Source organism: Necator americanus, chromosome X (assembly GCF_031761385.1).
Source record: "Necator americanus strain Aroian chromosome X, whole genome shotgun sequence".
NCBI lineage: Eukaryota > Metazoa > Nematoda > Chromadorea > Rhabditida > Ancylostomatidae > Necator > Necator americanus.
This window is the reverse complement of record NC_087376.1, coordinates 26,111,645-26,135,710: the sequence shown is the minus strand read 5'-3', so window position 1 is coordinate 26,135,710 and position 24,066 is coordinate 26,111,645. Positions and strand designations below refer to the sequence as shown.

The window sequence follows — 24,066 nt, the reverse complement described above, 5'->3', positions numbered from 1 at the left end:
TCAAAGAATATTTTGTACAATCTTTAAGGACACTAATTACATCCTTTTTGGAAATGCTGAAGAAACTGGTAAATTTGAATGCAACAAACCCGGAAGCAAAATGACATAATTAACAATGCAAGCTCCAACATGCTGAAACAATAGAAGATATTGCGAAGTGCTGCCTATCAGTACGTATATCTCAAAGTGTTCTACTGTTATAAAGTTCTACAATAAACCTGTTGATCTTCAGGTTATTGCCTAACCACTGGACGATTTAGCGTGGTAAAAGTGATGACCCTTATCACACTTCTCAAACTGGAAATGAGGTGTCTCCACGTGATTCTTCTTTATGGATTCAATCAGTTCTCCTGCGAGACAGGACAGGGAGCGAGGAGTGAAGTCCTGTAAATGGTTAAGGTGAGACCTGAGGAAATCCGCAAATAAGCGAGTTTTGTGGTTAGCTCTATTAGCATATGACACAGTTTTTCCATCAGCAACCTGTGGGCAAATGAAGTTTTCTGATATTGTTACCAGATAAATGTTTCGAAAACATACTGTAAATTATGTGTGTGCCAAATTATGTGCCATCCTATTAAGATTCTAAAAACATAATGGTGCAAAGATAGTTGGAGGCACTCAACACTCCTCCAGGTGAACAGCAATTTTGAGCCCAAAACGTCCGTAGAGCACAAAAACTGCCCTTAATTGACAAACGTCTTTCCCATTTGAGAAGTGAATAGTTCATCAATCAATTATTCATCTTTGGAAGTGAATACCGGGTTAAATGTACTTTCTAGAGGACCACTCAGTGACGCCCTTATTTTTCGAAGAAAACAATTTAAAGGCATCACCCCACGAATCTGAGGTGGTGCAGATTTCAGGTGGAGTATTCGTATACGGGATGGGAGACTACGGAGAGGGAGGTGATTCCGTCCATTTCTTGCTAATTGCCGTAAAAAACGGCCCGGAAGATGCGGCGCCGCACATGATTGGCGCGCTCCAATCGATACTCTTGTACAAAATGGTGCGCCAAAACGAATGAGGCCGTATCTTCCGGGCCGTTTTTTACGGCAATTAGGAAGAAATGGACGGAATCACCCCCCTCTCTATAGTCTCCCATCCTGTATCATCCTGTATACGAATACTCCACCTGAAATCTGTACCACCTCAGATTCGTGGGGTGATGCCTTTAATCAGTCGGGGCCCTAAGGCCTAAGCATTAGTCTTAGAAGATCCATAACATGTAAACTAAAGTCACTGTGAGAAAAAAGTAACTTAGACCGTCGAGCAATAAGGGGGCTCCTGAGTGGTCCCTCCTTCCTCCAACTAAAGTTTTACTGCGATTACCTAAGTCAGTTGGGCCCTAAAACCTAAGCATTAGCCTTCATCTATGACAAATAGGCTAAAGCTGCTAAGGTCCGTGACTTGTAGGATGAATCCACTAAAAGCGAAAACATCAGTAGTTTCAGTTCTCTCTTCATTTTTTCCCTTAGTAGCAGTTATTCTGCTATATGGGCGTTTTGCCCTGTGCACTATGGACATGAGTTTAAAAGTACAGTTAGATTAGAGCAGCGTTGAGTGCCCCCTTCCCTCAACTACCTCTGCACCAACATATTTCAGCTTCTTTCCGAGTTCTTATTTCATAGCATATGTTCGCACCGGCAAGTATGTTTGCCCATTATGTTCTAGACAACTCTGAATGATATATAGGATCCCATTACAAAATCATTGACTTTACCGAAGTAAAGTTTGACTAAGTTAGTTCCTAGATTGCTAGTGAAAAAATTTTCGGTGCGCTTGTTAAAATTCATAGTTTTAAGTGCCTTTGGCTAATTTTCAAACTGTTCAGTTAGTTACAGTCTTTCGAAATTAATCAGATTATTTTCTACTGCTTGAGACTTCATTGAGTGTATCTCTTAAGCTGACTCTAAGAATAAACCTTATTCTAAACTCTATTCTCGAAACAACATAAGAGTAACAAACATCACCGGAAATCTGGTTTACGCTACTTAGTCTTTTTTTCAGGTTTTGATTAGTCATTTTCTGGACGGTTTTCAAAATTTTTCCGCTGCAAAGTTCATTATGCCCATTCTTTTGGAATAATTTGTGGAGTTGCCACGTGAACACAAACTAACCGCTTTGTAACTGCTTCGATTTGAGTGCGCCTTTACCATAGTAGACCCGGTACTATCTCCAATTACTCCTGGATCATGGACTTGTTTACCTGTCGATTTATTTTCATTAAAGCAATGAAGAGTGCGTTTAAAACTATATGGGATGTACGTACATGGAAAGTTATTAGTCGTAAATAAATTATAAAGAATTCGTACAAGGAAAACTCTTGAAGGCACTTTTGATTGGCGATACACTTCGCTTTTTTTACTAAGTGGATTAGCAATTATCGGTGCAAAGTGGACTTAAAAACCATCTGAAATAACTTTCAGATATTTTGTACTACTGTATTCGAAGGTGAAGATGAATTAAAGGTGAAAGAATGTTTGCAAACTTTTGAAGATTCCTTAGGCACAACTGAGTCAGAATCCAACGTAGCGAAATCTCAAATAACGTTCAGATGTTTCCATAGTATTGTCGCATCACGTTGAGCTATGTGATGGATGGGGAGGAAGCACCCTCCTAATTCTCTGAAGGAAACAGCGAAGTGGAGCTGCTCGCACATTTCTCGCCGGGCGAGAACTTCCCAAATCCTTCTACGGGGTGCGCTACACCAAATACAGGTCCGCATCTATTGAAAGCCGTCAAGTTGAATCGAAGCGTGCGATTTCATGCGTTGCGCCACGCCGCGTTAAGAGAAGCTGTGAAAAAGAAGTTATGATGGCCAGTTAAAACGGTTAAAGGCATCACCTCACGAATCTGAGGTGGTACGGATTTCAGGTGGAGTATTCGTATACGGGATAGTAGATTATGGAGAGGATGATGATTCCGTCCATTTCTTCCTAATTGAAATAAAAACGGCCTGGAAAATGCGGCGCGTGCACAAAGCTGGCGCGCTCCAATCGAACTCCTTATACGGGATCACCCCTCTTTCCAAAATCTACGATCCCGTCTACGAATACTCCACCTGAAATCCGTACCACCTCAGATTTGTGGGATGATGCCTTTAAGCAAAGAAAAAGAGGGAACTCAAATGAACACCGACTAAACAACTGCTTTTGGAGTTATAAGCCACACATGTGTTAGAAACTTAGCGATAAGAACAACTAAACACTTCAGCTTAATAAGTCAGAGAAAATTTGGATTTATTTGTATTTTAGCCACTTTAGCAGTATTCTTGCTGAATAGAAGTGTTATCGCTCAATAAATATGTATCAGTGGAAAGCATATAAGCTTGAAGGAGTTCATGAACACCCCTGTAGAACAAGAATGCTAGGGTTACTTGAATTCACACCATAATAATTGGTGGGTCAAAAAGGTGATCGGGCCTCTCCACTATTGCTAGATAAGATCCGCTCCATTGTCCATTCATATCATCGTGTAAGTGGAGAATGGACCAGGAATCTCAGCCCTCTGCAGCGGTCGGGTATAGTCCGCACGACGTCTGCAGAAACACATCCAACATAATGAGTTGGACATCCCCACGGAATAAAGAAGATTTCGGTGACCGCCGTGTTCACGAAGAACACTAAATGATCACACGTTAAACTGTACATACCCACCATTTTATTTGTGGACTACGCAACAAATCTTGACTGCTTCTGAAGAGAACTTATCTCGAAGACTTCCAAAAAAGAAAACTCTCGAAGAGATAACGCTGCTTTTAAAAAGAAGTTATCGCATAGGACAAAATGGTGAAGTAGAAAATTGTGTGGATTCGGAAATGCTAAGAAGAGGTCACAGAAATGTAAAAAACGCGGCGAACATTCTTCACCATCCATTATATGATGTCTTAAAGGTATAAGAATATCAGAAGAAATTCTACGAGGCAAGAACGCACCACAGACATCACGTTGTAGTGATTCGAAACTCTTTGCCTGAAACAAGACAAAGATTCAGAAACACGTGGAAGAACAATAATAACGACCAAAACATTAACTCTTCCGGACTTATTTCGTAAATAGTGCATAGTCATTCTCACACAATAAAAAACCATTAAAGTAGATTTAACAGATTCAACATTTAACAGAGGTAGATATTCTACGTAAGGTGCTTTAGATAGAACTCCTCAATGCACTGCAAATTCCCCCTTACCGCTCATTAACTCAGCTAATTTCACTTTTTTTCATGCGATCATGCTACAAATTCCTGGCGTACACCAGCAACTGAGAACTAGTAAGTCGTTCTAAAGGATTACAAATACACCAAATAAGACGTATCTTTTCCGCTCGAAACATTACATCCAAAGAATTTCTAATTCCACAAAATGCAGAATACATGTAAATACTAAGCTGCGGAAATCAAAACAAGAGTCATTTATTTTCGAACAATGATTCGCTTTTCAACAAACCTCTGGGTTTTTTACTTCAAAATGTACCTTAACTGTGAAGTCTTCTTTAGATATGGTTCTATCCAAGCATGAAACATCCAAATTCAGTATTTCAGAATCCTTCGGACGCTTGATTTCATAGCGTTCTCCCTTTACAGTGACATATTCCTGCTTGTTCATTGTTATATACAAGGAGGATCCATCACAACACATTATCTGAGAATCCTTCGGACGCTTGATTTCATAGCGTTCTCCCTTCACAGTGACGTATTCTTGCTGGTTCGATGTTTTATAAAGGGAGGACCCATCAACACACAGGATCTGAGAATCTCTTGGGCGCTTAATGTCATAGCGTTCTCCCTTTATAGTGACGTATTCCTGCTGGCTCATTGTTCTATTCAAAGAGGATCCATCACAAAACAGGATATGAGAATCTTTCGGGCGCTTAATGTCACAGCGTTCCCCCTTAACTGTGACGAAGTCTAGCTGGTTTATCGTCTTGTCCACGAACGAGCCGTCCCCTTTGAGGATTTCAGAATCCTTTGGACGCTTGGTGTCGTAACGCTCGCCTTTCACTGTCACGTACTCCTGCTGGTTCATCGTCTTGTCCATGAACGAGCCATCGCCTTTGAGGATTTCGGAATCCTTCGGACGCTTGGTGTCGTAGCGCTCACCTTTGACTGTCACGTACTCCTGCTGGTTCATCGTCTTGTCCATGAACGAGCCATCGCCTTTGAGGATTTCGGAATCCTTCGGACGCTTGGTGTCGTAGCGCTCACCTTTGACTGTCACGTACTCCTGCTGGTTCATCGTCTTGTCCATGAACGAGCCATCGCCTTTGAGGATTTCGGAATCCTTCGGACGCTTGGTGTCGTAACGCTCTCCCTTCACAGTTACAAATTCTTGCTGGTTCATCGTCCTGTCCATGAACGAGCCATCGCCTTTGAGGATTTCCGAATCCTTCGGACGCTTGGTGTCGTAGCGCTCACCTTTGACTGTCACGTACTCCTGCTGGTTCATCGTCTTGTCCATGAACGAGCCATCGCCTTTGAGGATTTCGGAATCCTTCGGACGCTTGGTGTCGTAACGCTCGCCTTTCACTGTCACGTACTCCTGCTGGTTCATCGTCTTGTCCATGAACGAGCCATCGCCTTTGAGGATTTCGGAATCCTTCGGACGCTTGGTGTCGTAACGCTCTCCCTTCACAGTTACAAATTCTTGCTGGTTCATCGTCCTGTCCATGAACGAGCCATCGCCTTTGAGGATTTCGGAATCCTTCGGACGCTTGGTGTCGTAGCGCTCACCTTTGACTGTCACGTACTCCTGCTGGTTCATCGTCTTGTCCATGAACGAGCCATCGCCTTTGAGGATTTCGGAATCCTTCGGACGCTTGGTGTCGTAACGCTCTCCCTTCACACTTACAAATTCTTGCTGATTTATTGTCTTGTCCATGAACGAGCCATCGCCTTTGAGGATTTCGGAATCCTTCGGACGCTTGGTGTCGTAACGCTCGCCTTTCACTGTCACGTACTCCTGCTGGTTCATCGTCTTGTCCATGAACGAGCCATCGCCTTTGAGGATTTCGGAATCCTTCGGACGCTTGGTGTCGTAACGCTCTCCCTTCACACTTACAAATTGTTGCTGATTTATTGTCTTGTCGGTGAAGGACCCGTCACCTGCGAAGATCTCCGAATCTTTCGGACGCTTGGTGTCGTAGCGCTCACCTTTGACTGTCACGTACTCCTGCTGGTTCATCGTCTTGTCCATGAACGAGCCATCGCCTTTGAGGATTTCGGAATCCTTCGGACGCTTGGTGTCGTAACGCTCGCCTTTCACTGTCACGTACTCCTGCTGGTTCATCGTCTTGTCCATGAACGAGCCATCGCCTTTGAGGATTTCGGAATCCTTCGGACGCTTGGTGTCGTAACGCTCTCCCTTCACACTTACAAATTCTTGCTGATTTATTGTCTTGTCGGTGAAGGACCCGTCACCTGCGAAGATCTCCGAATCTTTCGGACGCTTGGTGTCGTAGCGCTCACCTTTGACTGTCACGTACTCCTGCTGGTTCATCGTCTTGTCCATGAACGAGCCATCGCCTTTGAGGATTTCGGAATCCTTCGGACGCTTGGTGTCGTAACGCTCTCCCTTCACAGTTACAAATTCTTGCTGGTTCATCGTCCTGTCCATGAACGAGCCATCGCCTTTGAGGATTTCGGAATCCTTCGGACGCTTGGTGTCGTAGCGCTCACCTTTGACTGTCACGTACTCCTGCTGGTTCATCGTCTTGTCCATGAACGAGCCATCGCCTTTGAGGATTTCGGAATCCTTCGGACGCTTGGTGTCGTAACGCTCGCCTTTCACTGTCACGTACTCCTGCTGGTTCATCGTCTTGTCCATGAACGAGCCATCGCCTTTGAGGATTTCGGAATCCTTCGGACGCTTGGTGTCGTAACGCTCTCCCTTCACAGTTACAAAATCTTGCTGGTTCATCGTCTTGTCCATGAACGAGCCATCGCCTTTGAGGATTTCGGAATCCTTCGGACGCTTGGTGTCGTAGCGCTCACCTTTGACTGTCACGTACTCCTGCTGGTTCATCGTCTTGTCCATGAACGAGCCATCGCCTTTGAGGATTTCGGAATCCTTCGGACGCTTGGTGTCGTAACGCTCTCCCTTCACAGTTACAAATTCTTGCTGGTTCATCGTCTTGTCCATGAACGAGCCATCGCCTTTGAGGATTTCCGAATCCTTCGGACGCTTGGTGTCGTAGCGCTCACCTTTGACTGTCACGTACTCCTGCTGGTTCATCGTCTTGTCCATGAACGAGCCATCGCCTTTGAGGATTTCGGAATCCTTCGGACGCTTGGTGTCGTAACGCTCACCTTTGACTGTCACGTACTCCTGCTGGTTCATCGTCTTGTCCATGAACGAGCCATCGCCTTTGAGGATTTCGGAATCCTTCGGACGCTTGGTGTCGTAACGCTCTCCCTTCACAGTTACAAAATCTTGCTGGTTCATCGTCCTGTCCATGAACGAGCCATCGCCTTTGAGGATTTCCGAATCCTTCGGACGCTTGGTGTCGTAACGCTCGCCTTTCACTGTCACGTACTCCTGCTGGTTCATCGTCTTGTCCATGAACGAGCCATCGCCTTTGAGGATTTCGGAATCCTTCGGACGCTTGGTGTCGTAGCGCTCACCTTTGACTGTCACGTACTCCTGCTGGTTCATCGTCTTGTCCATGAACGAGCCATCGCCTTTGAGGATTTCGGAATCCTTCGGACGCTTGGTGTCGTAACGCTCTCCCTTCACAGTTACAAATTCTTGCTGGTTCATCGTCCTGTCCATGAACGAGCCATCGCCTTTGAGGATTTCCGAATCCTTCGGACGCTTGGTGTCGTAACGCTCTCCCTTCACACTTACAAATTCTTGCTGATTTATTGTCTTGTCGGTGAAGGACCCGTCACCTGCGAAGATCTCCGAATCTTTCGGACGCTTGGTGTCGTAGCGCTCACCTTTGACTGTCACGTACTCCTGCTGGTTCATCGTCTTGTCCATGAACGAGCCATCGCCTTTGAGGATTTCGGAATCCTTCGGACGCTTGGTGTCGTAACGCTCTCCCTTCACACTTACAAATTCTTGCTGGTTTATTGTCTTGTCCATGAACGAGCCATCGCCTTTTTTGAGGATTTCGGAATCCTTCGGACGCTTGGTGTCGTAACGCTCGCCTTTCACTGTCACGTACTCCTGCTGGTTCATCGTCTTGTCCATGAACGAGCCATCGCCTTTGAGGATTTCGGAATCCTTCGGACGCTTGGTGTCGTAACGCTCTCCCTTCACACTTACAAATTCTTGCTGATTTATTGTCTTGTCGGTGAAGGACCCGTCACCTGCGAAGATCTCCGAATCTTTCGGACGCTTGGTGTCGTAGCGCTCACCTTTGACTGTCACGTACTCCTGCTGGTTCATCGTCTTGTCCATGAACGAGCCATCGCCTTTGAGGATTTCGGAATCCTTCGGACGCTTGGTGTCGTAACGCTCGCCTTTCACTGTCACGTACTCCTGCTGGTTCATCGTCTTGTCCATGAACGAGCCATCGCCTTTGAGGATTTCGGAATCCTTCGGACGCTTGGTGTCGTAACGCTCTCCCTTCACACTTACAAATTCTTGCTGATTTATTGTCTTGTCGGTGAAGGACCCGTCACCTGCGAAGATCTCCGAATCTTTCGGACGCTTGGTGTCGTAGCGCTCACCTTTGACTGTCACGTACTCCTGCTGGTTCATCGTCTTGTCCATGAACGAGCCATCGCCTTTGAGGATTTCGGAATCCTTCGGACGCTTGGTGTCGTAACGCTCTCCCTTCACAGTTACAAATTCTTGCTGGTTCATCGTCTTGTCCATGAACGAGCCATCGCCTTTGAGGATTTCGGAATCCTTCGGACGCTTGGTGTCGTAGCGCTCACCTTTGACTGTCACGTACTCCTGCTGGTTCATCGTCTTGTCCATGAACGAGCCATCGCCTTTGAGGATTTCGGAATCCTTCGGACGCTTGGTGTCGTAACGCTCTCCCTTCACAGTTACAAATTCTTGCTGGTTCATCGTCCTGTCCATGAACGAGCCATCGCCTTTGAGGATTTCGGAATCCTTCGGACGCTTGGTGTCGTAGCGCTCACCTTTGACTGTCACGTACTCCTGCTGGTTCATCGTCTTGTCCATGAACGAGCCATCGCCTTTGAGGATTTCGGAATCCTTCGGACGCTTGGTGTCGTAACGCTCGCCTTTCACTGTCACGTACTCCTGCTGGTTCATCGTCTTGTCCATGAACGAGCCATCGCCTTTGAGGATTTCGGAATCCTTCGGACGCTTGGTGTCGTAACGCTCTCCCTTCACAGTTACAAATTCTTGCTGATTTATTGTCTTGTCCATGAACGAGCCATCGCCTTTGAGGATTTCGGAATCCTTCGGACGCTTGGTGTCGTAACGCTCTCCCTTCACAGTTACAAATTCTTGCTGATTTATTGTCTTGTCCATGAACGAGCCATCGCCTTTGAGGATTTCGGAATCCTTCGGACGCTTGGTGTCGTAGCGCTCGCCTTTGACTGTCACGTACTCCTGCTGGTTCATCGTCTTGTCCATGAACGAGCCATCGCCTTTGAGGATTTCGGAATCCTTCGGACGCTTGGTGTCGTAACGCTCTCCCTTCACACTTACAAATTCTTGCTGATTTATTGTCTTGTCGGTGAACGAGCCATCGCCTTTGAGGATTTCGGAATCCTTCGGACGCTTGGTGTCGTAACGCTCTCCCTTCACACTTACAAATTCTTGCTGATTTATTGTCTTGTCGGTGAAGGACCCGTCACCTGCGAAGATCTCCGAATCTTTCGGACGCTTGGTGTCGTAGCGCTCACCTTTGACTGTCACGTACTCCTGCTGGTTCATCGTCTTGTCCATGAACGAGCCATCGCCTTTGAGGATTTCGGAATCCTTCGGACGCTTGGTGTCGTAACGCTCTCCCTTCACACTTACAAATTCTTGCTGATTTATTGTCTTGTCGGTGAAGGACCCGTCACCTGCGAAGATCTCCGAATCTTTCGGACGCTTGGTGTCGTAGCGCTCACCTTTGACTGTCACGTACTCCTGCTGGTTCATCGTCTTGTCCATGAACGAGCCATCGCCTTTGAGGATTTCGGAATCCTTCGGACGCTTGGTGTCGTAACGCTCGCCTTTCACTGTCACGTACTCCTGCTGGTTCATCGTCTTGTCCATGAACGAGCCATCGCCTTTGAGGATTTCGGAATCCTTCGGACGCTTGGTGTCGTAACGCTCTCCCTTCACACTTACAAATTCTTGCTGATTTATTGTCTTGTCGGTGAAGGACCCGTCACCTGCGAAGATCTCCGAATCTTTCGGACGCTTGGTGTCGTAGCGCTCACCTTTGACTGTCACGTACTCCTGCTGGTTCATCGTCTTGTCCATGAACGAGCCATCGCCTTTGAGGATTTCGGAATCCTTCGGACGCTTGGTGTCGTAACGCTCTCCCTTCACAGTTACAAATTCTTGCTGGTTCATCGTCTTGTCCATGAACGAGCCATCGCCTTTGAGGATTTCGGAATCCTTCGGACGCTTGGTGTCGTAACGCTCCCCTTTCACTGTCACGTACTCCTGCTGGTTCATCGTCTTGTCCATGAACGAGCCATCGCCTTTGAGGATTTCGGAATCCTTCGGACGCTTGGTGTCGTAGCGCTCACCTTTCACTGTCACGTACTCCTGCTGGTTCATCGTCTTGTCCATGAACGAGCCATCGCCTTTGAGGATTTCGGAATCCTTCGGACGCTTGGTGTCGTAACGCTCACCTTTGACTGTCACGTACTCCTGCTGGTTCATCGTCTTGTCCATGAACGAGCCATCGCCTTTGAGGATTTCGGAATCCTTCGGACGCTTGGTGTCGTAACGCTCGCCTTTCACTGTCACGTACTCCTGCTGGTTCATCGTCTTGTCCATGAACGAGCCATCGCCTTTGAGGATTTCGGAATCCTTCGGACGCTTGGTGTCGTAACGCTCTCCCTTCACTGTCACAGTGCTGGTTCATTGTCTTGTCCATGAACGAGCCATCGCCTTTGAGGATTTCGGAATCCTTCGGACGCTTGGTGTCGTAACGCTCTCCCTTCACACTTACAAATTCTTGCTGGTTCATCGTCTTGTCGGTGAACGAGCCATCGCCTTTGAAGATCTCCGAATCTTTCGGACGCTTGGTGTCGTAGCGCTCACCTTTGACTGTCACGTACTCCTGCTGGTTCATCGTCTTGTCCATGAACGAGCCATCGCCTTTGAGGATTTCGGAATCCTTCGGACGCTTGGTGTCGTAACGCTCTCCCTTCACAGTTACAAATTCTTGCTGATTTATTGTCTTGTCGGTGAACGAGCCATCGCCTTTGAGGATTTCGGAATCTTCGGACGCTTGGTGTCGTAACGCTCTCCCTTCACACTTACAAATTCTTGCTGTTTTATTGTCTTGTCGGTGAAACGAGCACCCGTCGCCTTTGAGGATCTCCGAATCCTTCGGACGCTTGGTGTCGTAGCGCTCACCTTTGACTGTCACGTACTCCTGCTGGTTCATCGTCTTGTCCATGAACGAGCCATCGCCTTTGAGGATTTCGGAATCCTTCGGACGCTTGGTGTCGTAACGCTCCTCTCACTACATCTGCTGGTTCATCGTCTTGTGTGAGAGCCCCTCGGGTCGATCCTTCGACGCTTGTGTGCTATCTGTTTTGTTTGTCCATGAACGAGCCATCGCCTTTGAGGATTTCGGAATCCTTCGGACGCTTGGTGTCGTAACGCTCTCCCTTCACAGTTACAAATTCTTGCTGGTTTATTGTCTTGTCCGTGAACGAGCCGGCCCGTCCCTGAGGTCGAATCCTTCGGACGCTTGGTGTCGTAACGCTCACCTTGACTGTTACGTATTCCTGCTGGTTCATCGTCTTGTCCATGAACGAGCCATCGCCTTTGAGGATTTCCGAATCCTTCGGACGCTTGGTGTCGTAGCGCTCACCTTTGACTGTCACGTACTCCTGCTGGTTCATCGTCTTGTCCATGAACGAGCCATCGCCTTTGAGGATTTCGGAATCCTTCGGACGCTTGGTGTCGTAACGCTCGCCTTTCACTGTCACGTACTCCTGCTGGTTCATCGTCTTGTCCATGAACGAGCCATCGCCTTTGAGGATTTCGGTCCCGGACGCTGGCGCGCTCCCTTGACTTGGTGTACGCTTTACAAATTCTTGCTGGTTCATCGTCTTGTCCATGAACGAGCCATCGCCTTTGAGGATTTCCGAATCCTTCGGACGCTTGGTGTCGTAGCGCTCACCTTTGACTGTCACGTACTCCTGCTGGTTCATCGTCTTGTCCATGAACGAGCCATCGCCTTTGAGGATTTCGGAATCCTTCGGACGCTTGGTGTCGTAACGCTCGCCTTTCACTGTTACGTACTCTTGCTGGTTCATCGTCTTGTCCATGAACGAGCCATCGCCTTTGAGGATTTCGGAATCCTTCGGACGCTTGGTGTCGTAGCGCTCACCTTTGACTGTCACGTACTCCTGCTGGTTCATCGTCTTGTCCATGAACGAGCCATCGCCTTTGAGGATTTCGGAATCCTTCGGACGCTTGGTGTCGTAACGCTCACCTTTGACTGTCACGTACTCCTGCTGGTTCATCGTCTTGTCCATGAACGAGCCATGCTGTCATGGTCTCGTCACGTACTCCTGCTGGTCATCGTTTTCATGAACGAGCCATCGCCTTTGAGGATTTCGGAATCCTTCGGACGCTTGGTGTCGTAACGCTCTCCCTTCACTGTTACATATTCTTGCTGGTTCATCGTCTTGTCCATGAACGAGCCATCGCCTTTGAGGATTTCGGAATCCTTCGGACGCTTGGTGTCGTAACGCTCGCCTTTGACTGTCACGTACTCCTGCTGGTTCATCGTCTTGTCCATGAACGAGCCATCGCCTTTGAGGATTTCGGAATCCTTCGGACGCTTGGTGTCGTAACGCTCGCCTTTCACTGTCACGTACTCCTGCTGGTTCATCGTCTTGTCCATGAACGAGCCATCGCCTTTGAGGATTTCGACCTTTTGTTGCCATCGCCTTTGAGGATTTCGGAATCCTTCGGACGCTTGGTGTCGTAACGCTCCCTTTCACTGTCACGTACTCCTGCTGGTTCATCGTCTTGTCCATGAACGAGCCATCGCCTTTGAGGATTTCGGAATCCTTCGGACGCTTGGTGTCGTAACGCTCGCCTTTCACTGTCACGTACTCCTGCTGGTTCATCGTCTTGTCCATGAACGAGCCATCGCCTTTGAGGATTTCGGAATCCTTCGGACGCTTGGTGGTGCTTGGTGTCGTAGCGCTCACCTTTGACTGTCACGTACTCCTGCTGGTTCATCGTCTTGTCCATGAACGAGCCATCGCCTTTGAGGATTTCGGAATCCTTCGGACGCTTGGTGTCGTAACGCTCCCTTTCACTGTACACGTACTCTTGCTGGTTCATCGTCTTGTCCATGAACGAGCCATCGCCTTTGAGGATTTCGGAATCCTTCGGACGCTTGGTGTCGTAACGCTCGCCTTTGACTGTCACGTACTCCTGCTGGTTCATCGTCTTGTCCATGAACGAGCCATCGCCTTTGAGGATTTCGGAATCCTTCGGACGCTTGGTGTCGTAACGCTCTCCCTTCACAGTTACAAATTCTTGCTGATTTATTGTCTTGTCCATGAACGAGCCATCGCCTTTGAGGATTTCGGAATCCTTCGGACGCTTGGTGTCGTAACGCTCACCTTTGACTGTCACGTACTCCTGCTGGTTCATCGTCTTGTCCATGAACGAGCCATCGCCTTTGAGGATTTCGGAATCCTTCGGACGCTTGGTGTCGTAACGCTCCCTTACTGAGACCTGCGGTTTGTCTGGCCACGCCTTTGAGGATTTGACCCGGGTGGTGTCGTAACGCTCTCCCTTCACACTTACAAATTCTTGCTGATTTATTGTCTTGTCGGTGAAGGACCCTCCCTGCGAAGATCTCCGAATCTTTCGGACGCTTGGTGTCGTAGCGCTCACCTTTGACTGTCACGTACTCCTGCTGGTTCATCGTCTTGTCCATGAACGAGCCATCGCCTTTGAGGATTTCGGAATCCTTCGGACGCTTGGTGTCGTAACGCTCTCCCTTCACACTTACAAATTCTTGCTGATTTATTGTCTTGTCGGTGAAGGACCCGTCACCTGCGAAGATCTCCGAATCTTTCGGACGCTTGGTGTCGTAGCGCTCACCTTTGACTGTCACGTACTCCTGCTGGTTCATCGTCTTGTCCATGAACGAGCCATCGCCTTTGAGGATTTCGGAATCCTTCGGACGCTTGGTGTCGTAACGCTCTCCCTTCACAGTTACAAATTCTTGCTGGTTCATCGTCTTGTCCATGAACGAGCCATCGCCTTTGAGGATTTCGGAATCCTTCGAGCTTCGGACGCTTGGTGTCGTAACGCTCACCTTTGACTGTCACGTACTCCTGCTGGTTCATCGTCTTGTCCATGAACGAGCCATCGCCTTTGAGGATTTCGGAATCCTTCGGACGCTTGGTGTCGTAACGCTCGCCTTTGACTGTCACGTACTCCTGCTGGTTCATCGTCTTGTCCATGAACGAGCCATCGCCTTTGAGGATTTCGGAATCCTTCGGACGCTTGGTGTCGTAACGCTCTCCCTTCACAGTTACAAATTCTTGCTGATTTATTGTCTTGTCCATGAACGAGCCATCGCCTTTGAGGATTTCGGAATCCTTCGGACGCTTGGTGTCGTAACGCCTCCTTGACTGTCACTACTCTTGCTGGTTCATCGTCTTGTCCATGAACGAGCCATCGCCTTTGAGGATTTCGGAATCCTTCGGACGCTTGGTGTCGTAACGCTCGCCTTTGACTGTCACGTACTCCTGCTGGTTCATCGTCTTGTCCATGAACGAGCCATCGCCTTTGAGGATTTCGGAATCCTTCGGACGCTTGGTGTCGTAACGCTCTCCCTTCACAGTTACAAATTCTTGCTGGTTCATCGTCTTGTCCATGAACGAGCCATCGCCTTTGAGGATTTCCGAATCCTTCGGACGCTTGGTGTCGTAAGCGCTCACCTTTGACTGTCACGTACTCCTGCTGGTTCATCGTCTTGTCCATGAACGAGCCATCGCCTTTGAGGATTTCGGAATCCTTCGGACGCTTGGTGTCGTAACGCTCGCCTTTGACTGTCACGTACTCCTGCTGGTTCATCGTCTTGTCCATGAACGAGCCATCGCCTTTGAGGATTTCGGAATCCTTCGGACGCTTGGTGTCGTAACGCTCTTACTGTCACGTACTCCTGCTGGTTCATCGTCTTGTCCATGAACGAGCCATCGCCTTTGAGGATTTCGGAATCCTTCGGACGCTTGGTGTCGTAACGCTCTCCCTTCACAGTGTACAAATTCTTGCTGGTTCATCGTCTTGTCCATGAACGAGCCATCGCCTTTGAGGATTTCGGAATCCTTCGGACGCTTGGTGTCGTAACGCTCGCCTTTGACTGTCACGTACTCCTGCTGGTTCATCGTCTTGTCCATGAACGAGCCATCGCCTTTGAGGATCCTTCGACTTGTCTTCGGACGCTTGTGTCGTCGCTCTTTACTGTCACGTACTCCTGCTGGTTCATCGTCTTGTCCATGAACGAGCCATCGCCTTTGAGGATTTCGGAATCCTTCGGACGCTTGGTGTCGTAACGCTCTCCCTTCACAGTTACAAATTCTTGCTGATTTATTGTCTTGTCGGTGAAGGACCCGTCACCTGCGAAGATCTCCGAATCTTTCGGACGCTTGGTGTCGTAGCGCTCACCTTTGACTGTCACGTACTCCTGCTGGTTCATCGTCTTGTCCATGAACGAGCCATCGCCTTTGAGGATTTCGGAATCCTTCGGACGCTTGGTGTCGTAACGCTCTCCTTTCACTGTTACGAATTCATGCTGGTTCATCGTCTTGTCCATGAACGAGCCATCGCCTTTGAGGATTTCGGAATCCTTCGGACGCTTGGTGTCGTAACGCTCGCCTTTGACTGTCACGTACTCCTGCTGGTTCATCGTCTTGTCCATGAACGAGCCATCGCCTTTGAGGATTTCGGAATCCTTCGGACGCTTGGTGTCGTAACGCTCTCCCTTACTGTCACGTACTCCTGCTGGTTCATCGTCTTGTCCATGAACGAGCCATCGCCTTTGAGGATTTCGGAATCCTTCGGACGCTTGGTGTCGTAACGCTCGCCTTTGACTGTCACGTACTCCTGCTGGTTCATCGTCTTGTCCATGAACGAGCCATCGCCTTTGAGGATTTCGGAATCCTTCGGACGCTTGGTGTCGTAACGCTCTCCCTTCACAGTTACAAATTCTTGCTGATTTATTGTCTTGTCCATGAACGAGCCATCGCCTTTGAGGATTTCAGAATCCTTCGGACGCTTGGTGTCGTAACGCTCGCCTTTGACTGTAACGTACTCCTGCTGGTTCATCGTCTTGTCCATGAACGAGCCATCGCCTTTGAGGATTTCGGAATCCTTCGGACGCTTGGTGTCGTAACGCTCGCCTTTGACTGTCACGTACTCCTGCTGGTTCATCGTCTTGTCCATGAACGAGCCATCGCCTTTGAGGATTTCGGAATCCTTCGGACGCTTGGTGTCGTAACGCTCGCCTTTCACTGTCACGTAGTCTTGCTGGTTCATCGTCTTGTCCATGAACGAGCCATCGCCTTTGAGGATTTCAGAATCCTTCGGACGCTTGGTGTCGTAACGCTCGCCTTTGACTGTCACGTACTCCTGCTGGTTCATCGTCTTGTCCATGAACGAGCCATCGCCTTTGAGGATTTCGGAATCCTTCGGACGCTTGGTGTCGTAACGCTCGCCTTTCACTGTCACGTACTCCTGCTGGTTCATCGTCTTGTCCATGAACGAGCCATCGCCTTTGAGGATTTCCTTTAGATTTCGAATCCTTCGGACGCTTGGTGTCGTAACGCTCGCCTTTGACTGTCATCTCCTGCTGGTTCATCGTCTTGTCCATGAACGAGCCTCGCCTTTGAGGATTTCGAATCCTTCTTGGTCGTAGCCCTTTGACTGTCACGTACTCCTGCTGGTTCATCGTCTTGTCCATGAACGAGCCATCGCCTTTGAGGATTTCGGAATCCTTCGGACGCTTGGTGTCGTAACGCTCGCCTTTCACTGTCACGTACTCCTGCTGGTTCATCGTCTTGTCCATGAACGAGCCATCGCCTTTGAGGATTTCGGAATCCTTCGGACGCTTGGTGTCGTAACGCTCGCCTTTGACTGTCACGTACTCCTGCTGGTTCATCGTCTTGTCCATGAACGAGCCATCGCCTTTGAGGATTTCGGAATCCTTCGGACGCTTGGTGTCGTAACGCTCGCCTTTGACTGTCACGTACTCCTGCTGGTTCATCGTCTTGTCCATGAACGAGCCATCGCCTTTGAGGATTTCGGAATCCTTCGGACGCTTGGTGTCGTAACGCTCCCTTCACAGTTACAAATTCTTGCTGGTTTATCGTCTTGTCCATGAACGAGCTCGCCCTTGAGGATTTCCGAATCCTTCGGACGCTTGGTGTCGTAACGCTCGCCTTTGACTGTCACGTACTCCTGCTGGTTCATCGTCTTGTCCATGAACGAGCCATCGCCTTTGAGGATTTCGGAATCCTTCGGACGCTTGGTGTCGTAACGCTCGCCTTTGACTGTAACGTACTCCTGCTGGTTCATCGTCTTGTCCATGAACGAGCCATCGCCTTTGAGGATTTCGGAATCCTTCGGACGCTTGGTGTCGTAACGCTCTCCCTTCACAGTTACAAATTCTTGCTGATTTATTGTCTTGTCGGTGAAGGACCCGTCACCTGCGAAGATCTCCGAATCTTTCGGACGCTTGGTGTCGTAACGCTCGCCTTTGACTGTCACGTACTCCTGCTGGTTCATCGTCTTGTCCATGAACGAGCCATCGCCTTTGAGGATTTCGGAATCCTTCGGACGCTTGGTGTCGTAACGCTCTCCCTTCACAGTTACAAATTCTTGCTGATTTATTGTCTTGTCGGTGAAGGACCCGTCACCTGCGAAGATCTCCGAATCTTTCGGACGCTTGGTGTCGTAGCGCTCACCTTTGACTGTCACGTACTCCTGCTGGTTCATCGTCTTGTCCATGAACGAGCCATCGCCTTTGAGGATTTCAGAATCCTTCGGACGCTTGGTGTCGTAACGCTCGCCTTTGCTGTCAGTCTCCCCGTCTCTGTGGTTCATCGTCTTGTCCATGAACGAGCCATCGCCTTTGAGGATTTCGGAATCCTTCGGACGCTTGGTGTCGTAACGCTCTCCCTTCACAGTTACAAATTCTTGCTGGTTTATTGTCTTGTCCATGAACGACCCATCGCCTTTGAGGATTTCCGAATCCTTCGGACGCTTGGTGTCGTAGCGCTCGCCTTTGACTGTCACGTACTCCTGCTGGTTCATCGTCTTGTCCATGAACGAGCCATCGCCTTTGAGGATTTCAGAATCCTTCGGACGCTTGGTGTCGTAACGCTCGCCTTTGACTGTCACGTACTCCTGCTGGTTCATCGTCTTGTCCATGAACGAGCCATCGCCTTTGAGGATTTCAGAATCCTTCGGACGCTTGGTGTCGTAACGCTCGCCTTTGACTGTCACGTACTCCTGCTGGTTCATCGTCTTGTCCATGAACGAGCCATCGCCTTTGAGGATTTCGGAATCCTTCGGACGCTTGGTGTCGTAACGCTCGCCTTTGACTGTCACGTACTCCTGCTGGTTCATCGTCTTGTCCATGAACGAGCCATCGCCTTTGAGGATTTCAGAATCCTTCGGACGCTTGGTGTCGTAACGCTCGCCTTTGACTGTCACGTACTCCTGCTGGTTCATCGTCTTGTCCATGAACGAGCCATCGCCTTTGAGGATTTCGGAATCCTTCGGACGCTTGGTGTCGTAACGCTCTCCTTTCACTGTTACTTACTCGTGCTGGTTCATCGTCTTGTCCATGAACGAGCCATCGCCTTTGAGGATTTCGGAATCCTTCGGACGCTTGGTGTCGTAGCGCTCACCTTTGACTGTCACGTACTCCTGCTGGTTCATCGTCTTGTCCATGAACGAGCCATCGCCTTTGAGGATTTCAGAATCCTTCGGACGCTTGGTGTCGTAACGCTCGCCTTTGACTGTCACGTACTCCTGCTGGTTCATCGTCTTGTCCATGAACGAGCCATCGCCTTTGAGGATTTCGGAATCCTTCGGACGCTTGGTGTCGTAACGCTCGCCTTTGACTGTCACGTACTCCTGCTGGTTCATCGTCTTGTCCATGAACGAGCCATCGCCTTTGAGGATTTCGGAATCCTTCGGACGCTTGGTGTCGTAACGCTCTCCCTTCACAGTTACAAATTCTTGCTGGTTATGTCTGTACCCTACGTTCTTGTTATCGTCTTGTCCATGAACGAGCCATCGCCTTTGAGGATTTCCGAATCCTTCGGACGCTTGGTGTCGTAACGCTCACCTTTGACTGTCACGTACTCCTGCTGGTTCATCGTCTTGTCCATGAACGAGCCATCCTTGAGGATTTCGAATCCTTCGGACGCTTGGTGTCGTAACGCTCCTTTACTGTACGACTCCTGCTGGTTCATCGTCTTGTCATGAACGACCCCGCCTTTGAGGATTTCAGAATCCTTCGGACGCTTGGTGTCGTAACGCTCGCCTTTGACTGTCACGTACTCCTGCTGGTTCATCGTCTTGTCCATGAACGAGCCATCGCCTTTGAGGATTTCGGAATCCTTCGGACGCTTGGTGTCGTAACGCTCTCCCTTCACAGTTACAAATTCCTGCTGGTTTATAGTCTTGTCCGTGAACGACCCGTCGCCTGAGAAGATCTCCGAATCCTTCGGACGCTTGGTGTCGTAACGCTCGCCTTTGACTGTCACGTACTCCTGCTGGTTCATCGTCTTGTCCATGAACGAGCCATCGCCTTTGAGGATTTCGGAATCCTTCGGACGCTTGGTGTCGTAACGCTCTCCCTTCACAGTTACAAATTCTTGCTGGTTCATCGTCTTGTCCAGTGAACGAGCCATCGCCTTTGAGGATTTCGGAATCCTTCGGACGCTTGGTGTCGTAGCGCTCACCTTTGACTGTCACGTACTCCTGCTGGTTCATCGTCTTGTCCATGAACGAGCCATCGCCTTTGAGGATTTCAGAATCCTTCGGACGCTTGGTGTCGTAACGCTCGCCTTTCACTGTCACGTACTCCTGCTGGTTCATCGTCTTGTCCATGAACGAGCCATCGCCTTTGAGGATTTCAGAATCCTTCGGACGCTTGGTGTCGTAACGCTCGCCTTTGACTGTCACGTACTCCTGCTGGTTCATCGTCTTGTCCATGAACGAGCCATCGCCTTTGAGGATTTCGGAATCCTTCGGACGCTTGGTGTCGTAGCGCTCACCTTTCACTGTCACGTACTCCTGCTGGTTCATCGTCTTGTCCATGAACGAGCCATCGCCTTTGAGGATTTCAGAATCCTTCGGACGCTTGGTGTCGTAACGCTCGCCTTTGACTGTCACGTACTCCTGCTGGTTCATCGTCTTGTCCATGAACGAGCCATCGCCTTTGAGGATTTCAGAATCCTTCGGACGCTTGGTGTCGTAACGCTCGCCTTTGACTGTCACGTACTCCTGCTGGTTCATCGTCTTGTCCATGAACGAGCCATCGCCTTTGAGGATTTCGGAATCCTTCGGACGCTTGGTGTCGTAACGCTCTCCCTTCACAGTTACAAATTCTTGCTGGTTGATCGTCTTGTCCATGAACGAGCCATCGCCTTTGAGGATTTCAGAATCCTTCGGACGCTTGGTGTCGTAACGCTCGCCTTTGACTGTCACGTACTCCTGCTGGTTCATCGTCTTGTCCATGAACGAGCCATCGCCTTTGAGGATTTCAGAATCCTTCGGACGCTTGGTGTCGTACGCGCCTTTCTTAACTCTTGTGTTTCTTGACCTTCCTTGGTGTCGTAACGCTCGCCTTTGACTGTAACGTACTCCTGCTGGTTCATCGTCTTGTCCATGAACGAGCCATCGCCTTTGAGGATTTCGGAATCCTTCGGACGCTTGGTGTCGTAACGCTCTCCCTTCACAGTTACAAATTCTTGCTGATTTATTGTCTTGTCGGTGAAGGACCCGTCACCTGCGAAGATCTCCGAATCTTTCGGACGCTTGGTGTCGTAACGCTCGCCTTTGACTGTCACGTACTCCTGCTGGTTCATCGTCTTGTCCATGAACGAGCCATCGCCTTTGAGGATTTCGGAATCCTTCGGACGCTTGGTGTCGTAACGCTCTCCCTTCACAGTTACAAATTCTTGCTGATTTATTGTCTTGTCGGTGAAGGACCCGTCACCTGCGAAGATCTCCGAATCTTTCGGACGCTTGGTGTCGTAGCGCTCACCTTTGACTGTCACGTACTCCTGCTGGTTCATCGTCTTGTCCATGAACGAGCCATCGCCTTTGAGGATTTCAGAATCCTTCGGACGCTTGGTGTCGTAACGCTCGCCTTTGACTGTCACGTACTCCTGCTGGTTCATCGTCTTGTCCATGAACGAGCCATCGCCTTTGAGGATTTCGGAATCCTTCGGACGCTTGGTGTCGTAACGCTCGCCTTTGACTGTCACGTACTCCTGCTGGTTCATCGTCTTGTCCATGAACGAGCCATCGCCTTTGAGGATTTCGAATCCTTCGGACGCTTGGTGTCGTAACGCTCGCCTTTGACTGTCACGTACTCCTGCTGGTTCATCGTCTTGTCCATGAACGAGCCATCGCCTTTGAGGACTTCGGAATCCTTCGGACGCTTGGTGTACCTTCTTTACTGTCCGTACTCCTGCTGGTTCATCGTCTTGTCCATGAACGAGCCATCGCCTTTGAGGATTTCAGAATCCTTCGGACGCTTGGTGTCGTAACGCTCGCCTTTGACTGTCACGTACTCCTGCTGGTTCATCGTCTTGTCCATGAACGAGCCATCGCCTTTGAGGATTTCGGAATCCTTCGGACGCTTGGTGTCGTAACGCTCGCCTTTGACTGTCACGTACTCCTGCTGGTTCATCGTCTTGTCCATGAACGAGCCATCGCCTTTGAGGATTTCAGAATCCTTCGGACGCTTGGTGTCGTAACGCTCGCCTTTGACTGTCACGTACTCCTGCTGGTTCATCGTCTTGTCCATGAACGAGCCATCGCCTTTGAGGATTTCGGAATCCTTCGGACGCTTGGTGTCGTAACGCTCTCCTTTAAATTTACGTACTCCTGCTGGTTCATCGTCTTGTCCATGAACGAGCCATCGCCTTTGAGGATTTCGGAATCCTTCGGACGCTTGGTGTCGTAACGCTCGCCTTTGACTGTCACGTACTCCTGCTGGTTCATCGTCTTGTCCATGAACGAGCCATCGCCTTTGAGGATTTCGGAATCCTCTTCGGACGCTTGGTGTCGTAACGCTCCCCTTCACTGTTACAAAGTCTCCTGCTGGTTTATCGTCTTGTCCGTGAACGAGCCGTCGCCTTTGAGGATTTCGAATCTTCGGACGCTTGGTGTCGTAGCGCTCACCTTTGACTGTCACGTACTCCTGCTGGTTCATCGTCTTGTCCATGAACGAGCCATCGCCTTTGAGGATTTCAGAATCCTTCGGACGCTTGGTGTCGTAACGCTCGCCTTTGACTGTCACGTACTCCTGCTGGTTCATCGTCTTGTCCATGAACGAGCCATCGCCTTTGAGGATTTCGGAATCCTTCGGACGCTTGGTGTCGTAACGCTCGCCTTTCACTGTCACGTACTCCTGCTGGTTCATCGTCTTGTCCATGAACGAGCCATCGCCTTTGAGGATTTCGGAATCCTTCGGACGCTTGGTGTGGGTAACGCTCGCCTTTGACTGTCACGTACTCCTGCTGGTTCATCGTCTTGTCCATGAACGAGCCATCGCCTTTGAGGATTTCGGAATCCTTCGGACGCTTGGTGTCGTAACGCTCTCGCCTTTCACAGTTACAAATTCTTGCTGGTTCATCGTCTTGTCCATGAACGAGCCATCGCCTTTGAGGATTTCCGAATCCTTCGGACGCTTGGTGTCGTAACGCTCGCCTTTGACTGTCACGTACTCCTGCTGGTTCATCGTCTTGTCCATGAACGAGCCATCGCCTTTGAGGATTTCGGAATCCTTCGGACGCTTGGTGTCGTAACGCTCGCCTTTCACTGTCACGTACTCCTGCTGGTTCATCGTCTTGTCCATGAACGAGCCATCGCCTTTGAGGATTTCGGAATCCTTCGGACGCTTGGTGTCGTAACGCTCGCCTTTGACTGTCACGTACTCCTGCTGGTTCATCGTCTTGTCCATGAACGAGCCATCGCCTTTGAGGATTTCGGAATCCTTCGGACGCTTGGTGTCGTAACGCTCTCCTTCACGTCAGATCCTTGCTGGTTTATTGTCTTGTCGTGAAGAATCGCCTTTGAGGATTTCGGAATCCTTCGGACGCTTGGTGTCGTAACGCTCGCCTTTGACTGTCACGTACTCCTGCTGGTTCATCGTCTTGTCCATGAACGAGCCATCGCCTTTGAGGATTTCGGAATCCTTCGGACGCTTGGTGTCGTAACGCTCGCCTTTGACTGTCACGTACTCCTGCTGGTTCATCGTCTTGTCCATGAACGAGCCATCGCCTTTGAGGATTTCGGAATCCTTCGGACGCTTGGTGTCGTAACGCTCGCCCTTCACAGTCACTAATTCCTGCTGTTTCATCGTCTTGTCCATGAACGAGCCATCGCCTTTGAGGATTTCCGAATCCTTCGGACGCTTGGTGTCGTAACGCTCGCCTTTGACTGTCACGTACTCCTGCTGGTTCATCGTCTTGTCCATGAACGAGCCATCGCCTTTGAGGATTTCGGAATCCTTCGGACGCTTGGTGTCGTAACGCTCGCCTTTGACTGTCACGTACTCCTGCTGGTTCATCGTCTTGTCCATGAACGAGCCATCGCCTTTGAGGATTTCGGAATCCTTCGGACGCTTGGTGTCGTAACGCTCGCCTTTGACTGTCACGTACTCCTGCTGGTTCATCGTCTTGTCCATG

General features: G+C 49.4%; 7 protein-coding genes across 14 annotated transcripts; all 7 read right to left on the bottom strand.

Moving 5' to 3' along the window:
• Positions 1-240: 240 nt before the first annotated feature.
• Positions 241-11,546, bottom strand: RB195_025557 (uncharacterized protein; the record flags this gene model as incomplete). Of its 3 annotated transcripts, XM_064213765.1 has the most annotated exons (5): positions 241-384; positions 2,118-2,206; positions 3,935-3,971; positions 4,472-10,981; positions 11,094-11,546. In XM_064213765.1, 5 exons carry the CDS (start codon positions 11,544-11,546, stop codon positions 241-243), a joined length of 7,233 nt encoding a protein of 2,410 aa, XP_064069644.1. The 3 variants fall into 3 exon arrangements, with proteins under 3 accessions (XP_064069644.1, XP_064069646.1, XP_064069645.1); XM_064213764.1 differs by lacking the exon at positions 11,094-11,546 and having other exon boundaries at positions 4,472-10,708; XM_064213763.1 differs by lacking the exons at positions 241-384; positions 2,118-2,206; positions 3,935-3,971 and having other exon boundaries at positions 10,767-11,546.
• A 130-nt stretch (positions 11,547-11,676) lies between these two features.
• On the bottom strand, positions 11,677-12,636 carry RB195_025556 (uncharacterized protein; the record flags this gene model as incomplete). Of its 3 annotated transcripts, XM_064213761.1 has the most annotated exons (2): positions 12,099-12,128; positions 12,187-12,636. In XM_064213761.1, the coding sequence occupies 2 exons, from the start codon at positions 12,634-12,636 to the stop codon at positions 12,099-12,101; spliced, it is 480 nt and encodes a 159-aa protein (XP_064069642.1). The 3 variants fall into 3 exon arrangements, with proteins under 3 accessions (XP_064069641.1, XP_064069643.1, XP_064069642.1); XM_064213762.1 differs by having other exon boundaries at positions 11,677-12,636; XM_064213760.1 differs by having other exon boundaries at positions 11,677-12,624.
• Positions 12,637-12,651: 15 nt separating this feature from the next.
• RB195_025555 (uncharacterized protein) lies at positions 12,652-16,891 on the bottom strand (the record flags this gene model as incomplete). Its single annotated transcript, XM_064213759.1, has 7 exons — positions 12,652-13,262; positions 13,321-13,915; positions 13,965-14,408; positions 14,462-15,234; positions 15,285-15,695; positions 15,752-16,170; positions 16,236-16,891. The coding sequence occupies 7 exons, from the start codon at positions 16,889-16,891 to the stop codon at positions 12,652-12,654; spliced, it is 3,909 nt and encodes a 1,302-aa protein (XP_064069640.1).
• A 29-nt stretch (positions 16,892-16,920) lies between these two features.
• Positions 16,921-19,614, bottom strand: RB195_025554 (uncharacterized protein; the record flags this gene model as incomplete). 3 transcript variants are annotated; one of them, XM_064213756.1, is made up of 4 exons in its annotated part: positions 16,921-17,524; positions 17,589-18,945; positions 19,045-19,398; positions 19,488-19,614. In XM_064213756.1, 4 exons carry the CDS (start codon positions 19,612-19,614, stop codon positions 16,921-16,923), a joined length of 2,442 nt encoding a protein of 813 aa, XP_064069637.1. The 3 variants fall into 3 exon arrangements, with proteins under 3 accessions (XP_064069637.1, XP_064069639.1, XP_064069638.1); XM_064213758.1 differs by lacking the exons at positions 19,045-19,398; positions 19,488-19,614 and having other exon boundaries at positions 17,589-18,877; XM_064213757.1 differs by lacking the exons at positions 16,921-17,524; positions 17,589-18,945 and having other exon boundaries at positions 18,953-19,398.
• A 34-nt stretch (positions 19,615-19,648) lies between these two features.
• Positions 19,649-22,811, bottom strand: RB195_025553 (uncharacterized protein; the record flags this gene model as incomplete). Its single annotated transcript, XM_064213755.1, has 3 exons — positions 19,649-21,099; positions 21,156-21,880; positions 21,946-22,811. 3 exons carry the CDS (start codon positions 22,809-22,811, stop codon positions 19,649-19,651), a joined length of 3,042 nt encoding a protein of 1,013 aa, XP_064069636.1.
• Positions 22,812-22,901: 90 nt separating this feature from the next.
• On the bottom strand, positions 22,902-23,339 carry RB195_025552 (uncharacterized protein; the record flags this gene model as incomplete). Its single annotated transcript, XM_064213754.1, has 1 exon — positions 22,902-23,339. One exon carries the CDS (start codon positions 23,337-23,339, stop codon positions 22,902-22,904), a length of 438 nt encoding a protein of 145 aa, XP_064069635.1.
• Positions 23,340-23,408: 69 nt separating this feature from the next.
• Positions 23,409-24,065, bottom strand: RB195_025551 (uncharacterized protein; the record flags this gene model as incomplete). Of its 2 annotated transcripts, none has more annotated exons than XM_064213753.1 (1): positions 23,409-24,065. In XM_064213753.1, the coding sequence occupies one exon, from the start codon at positions 24,063-24,065 to the stop codon at positions 23,409-23,411; it is 657 nt and encodes a 218-aa protein (XP_064069633.1). The 2 variants fall into 2 exon arrangements, with proteins under 2 accessions (XP_064069633.1, XP_064069634.1); XM_064213752.1 differs by having other exon boundaries at positions 23,409-24,053.
• Position 24,066: the final 1 nt, after the last annotated feature.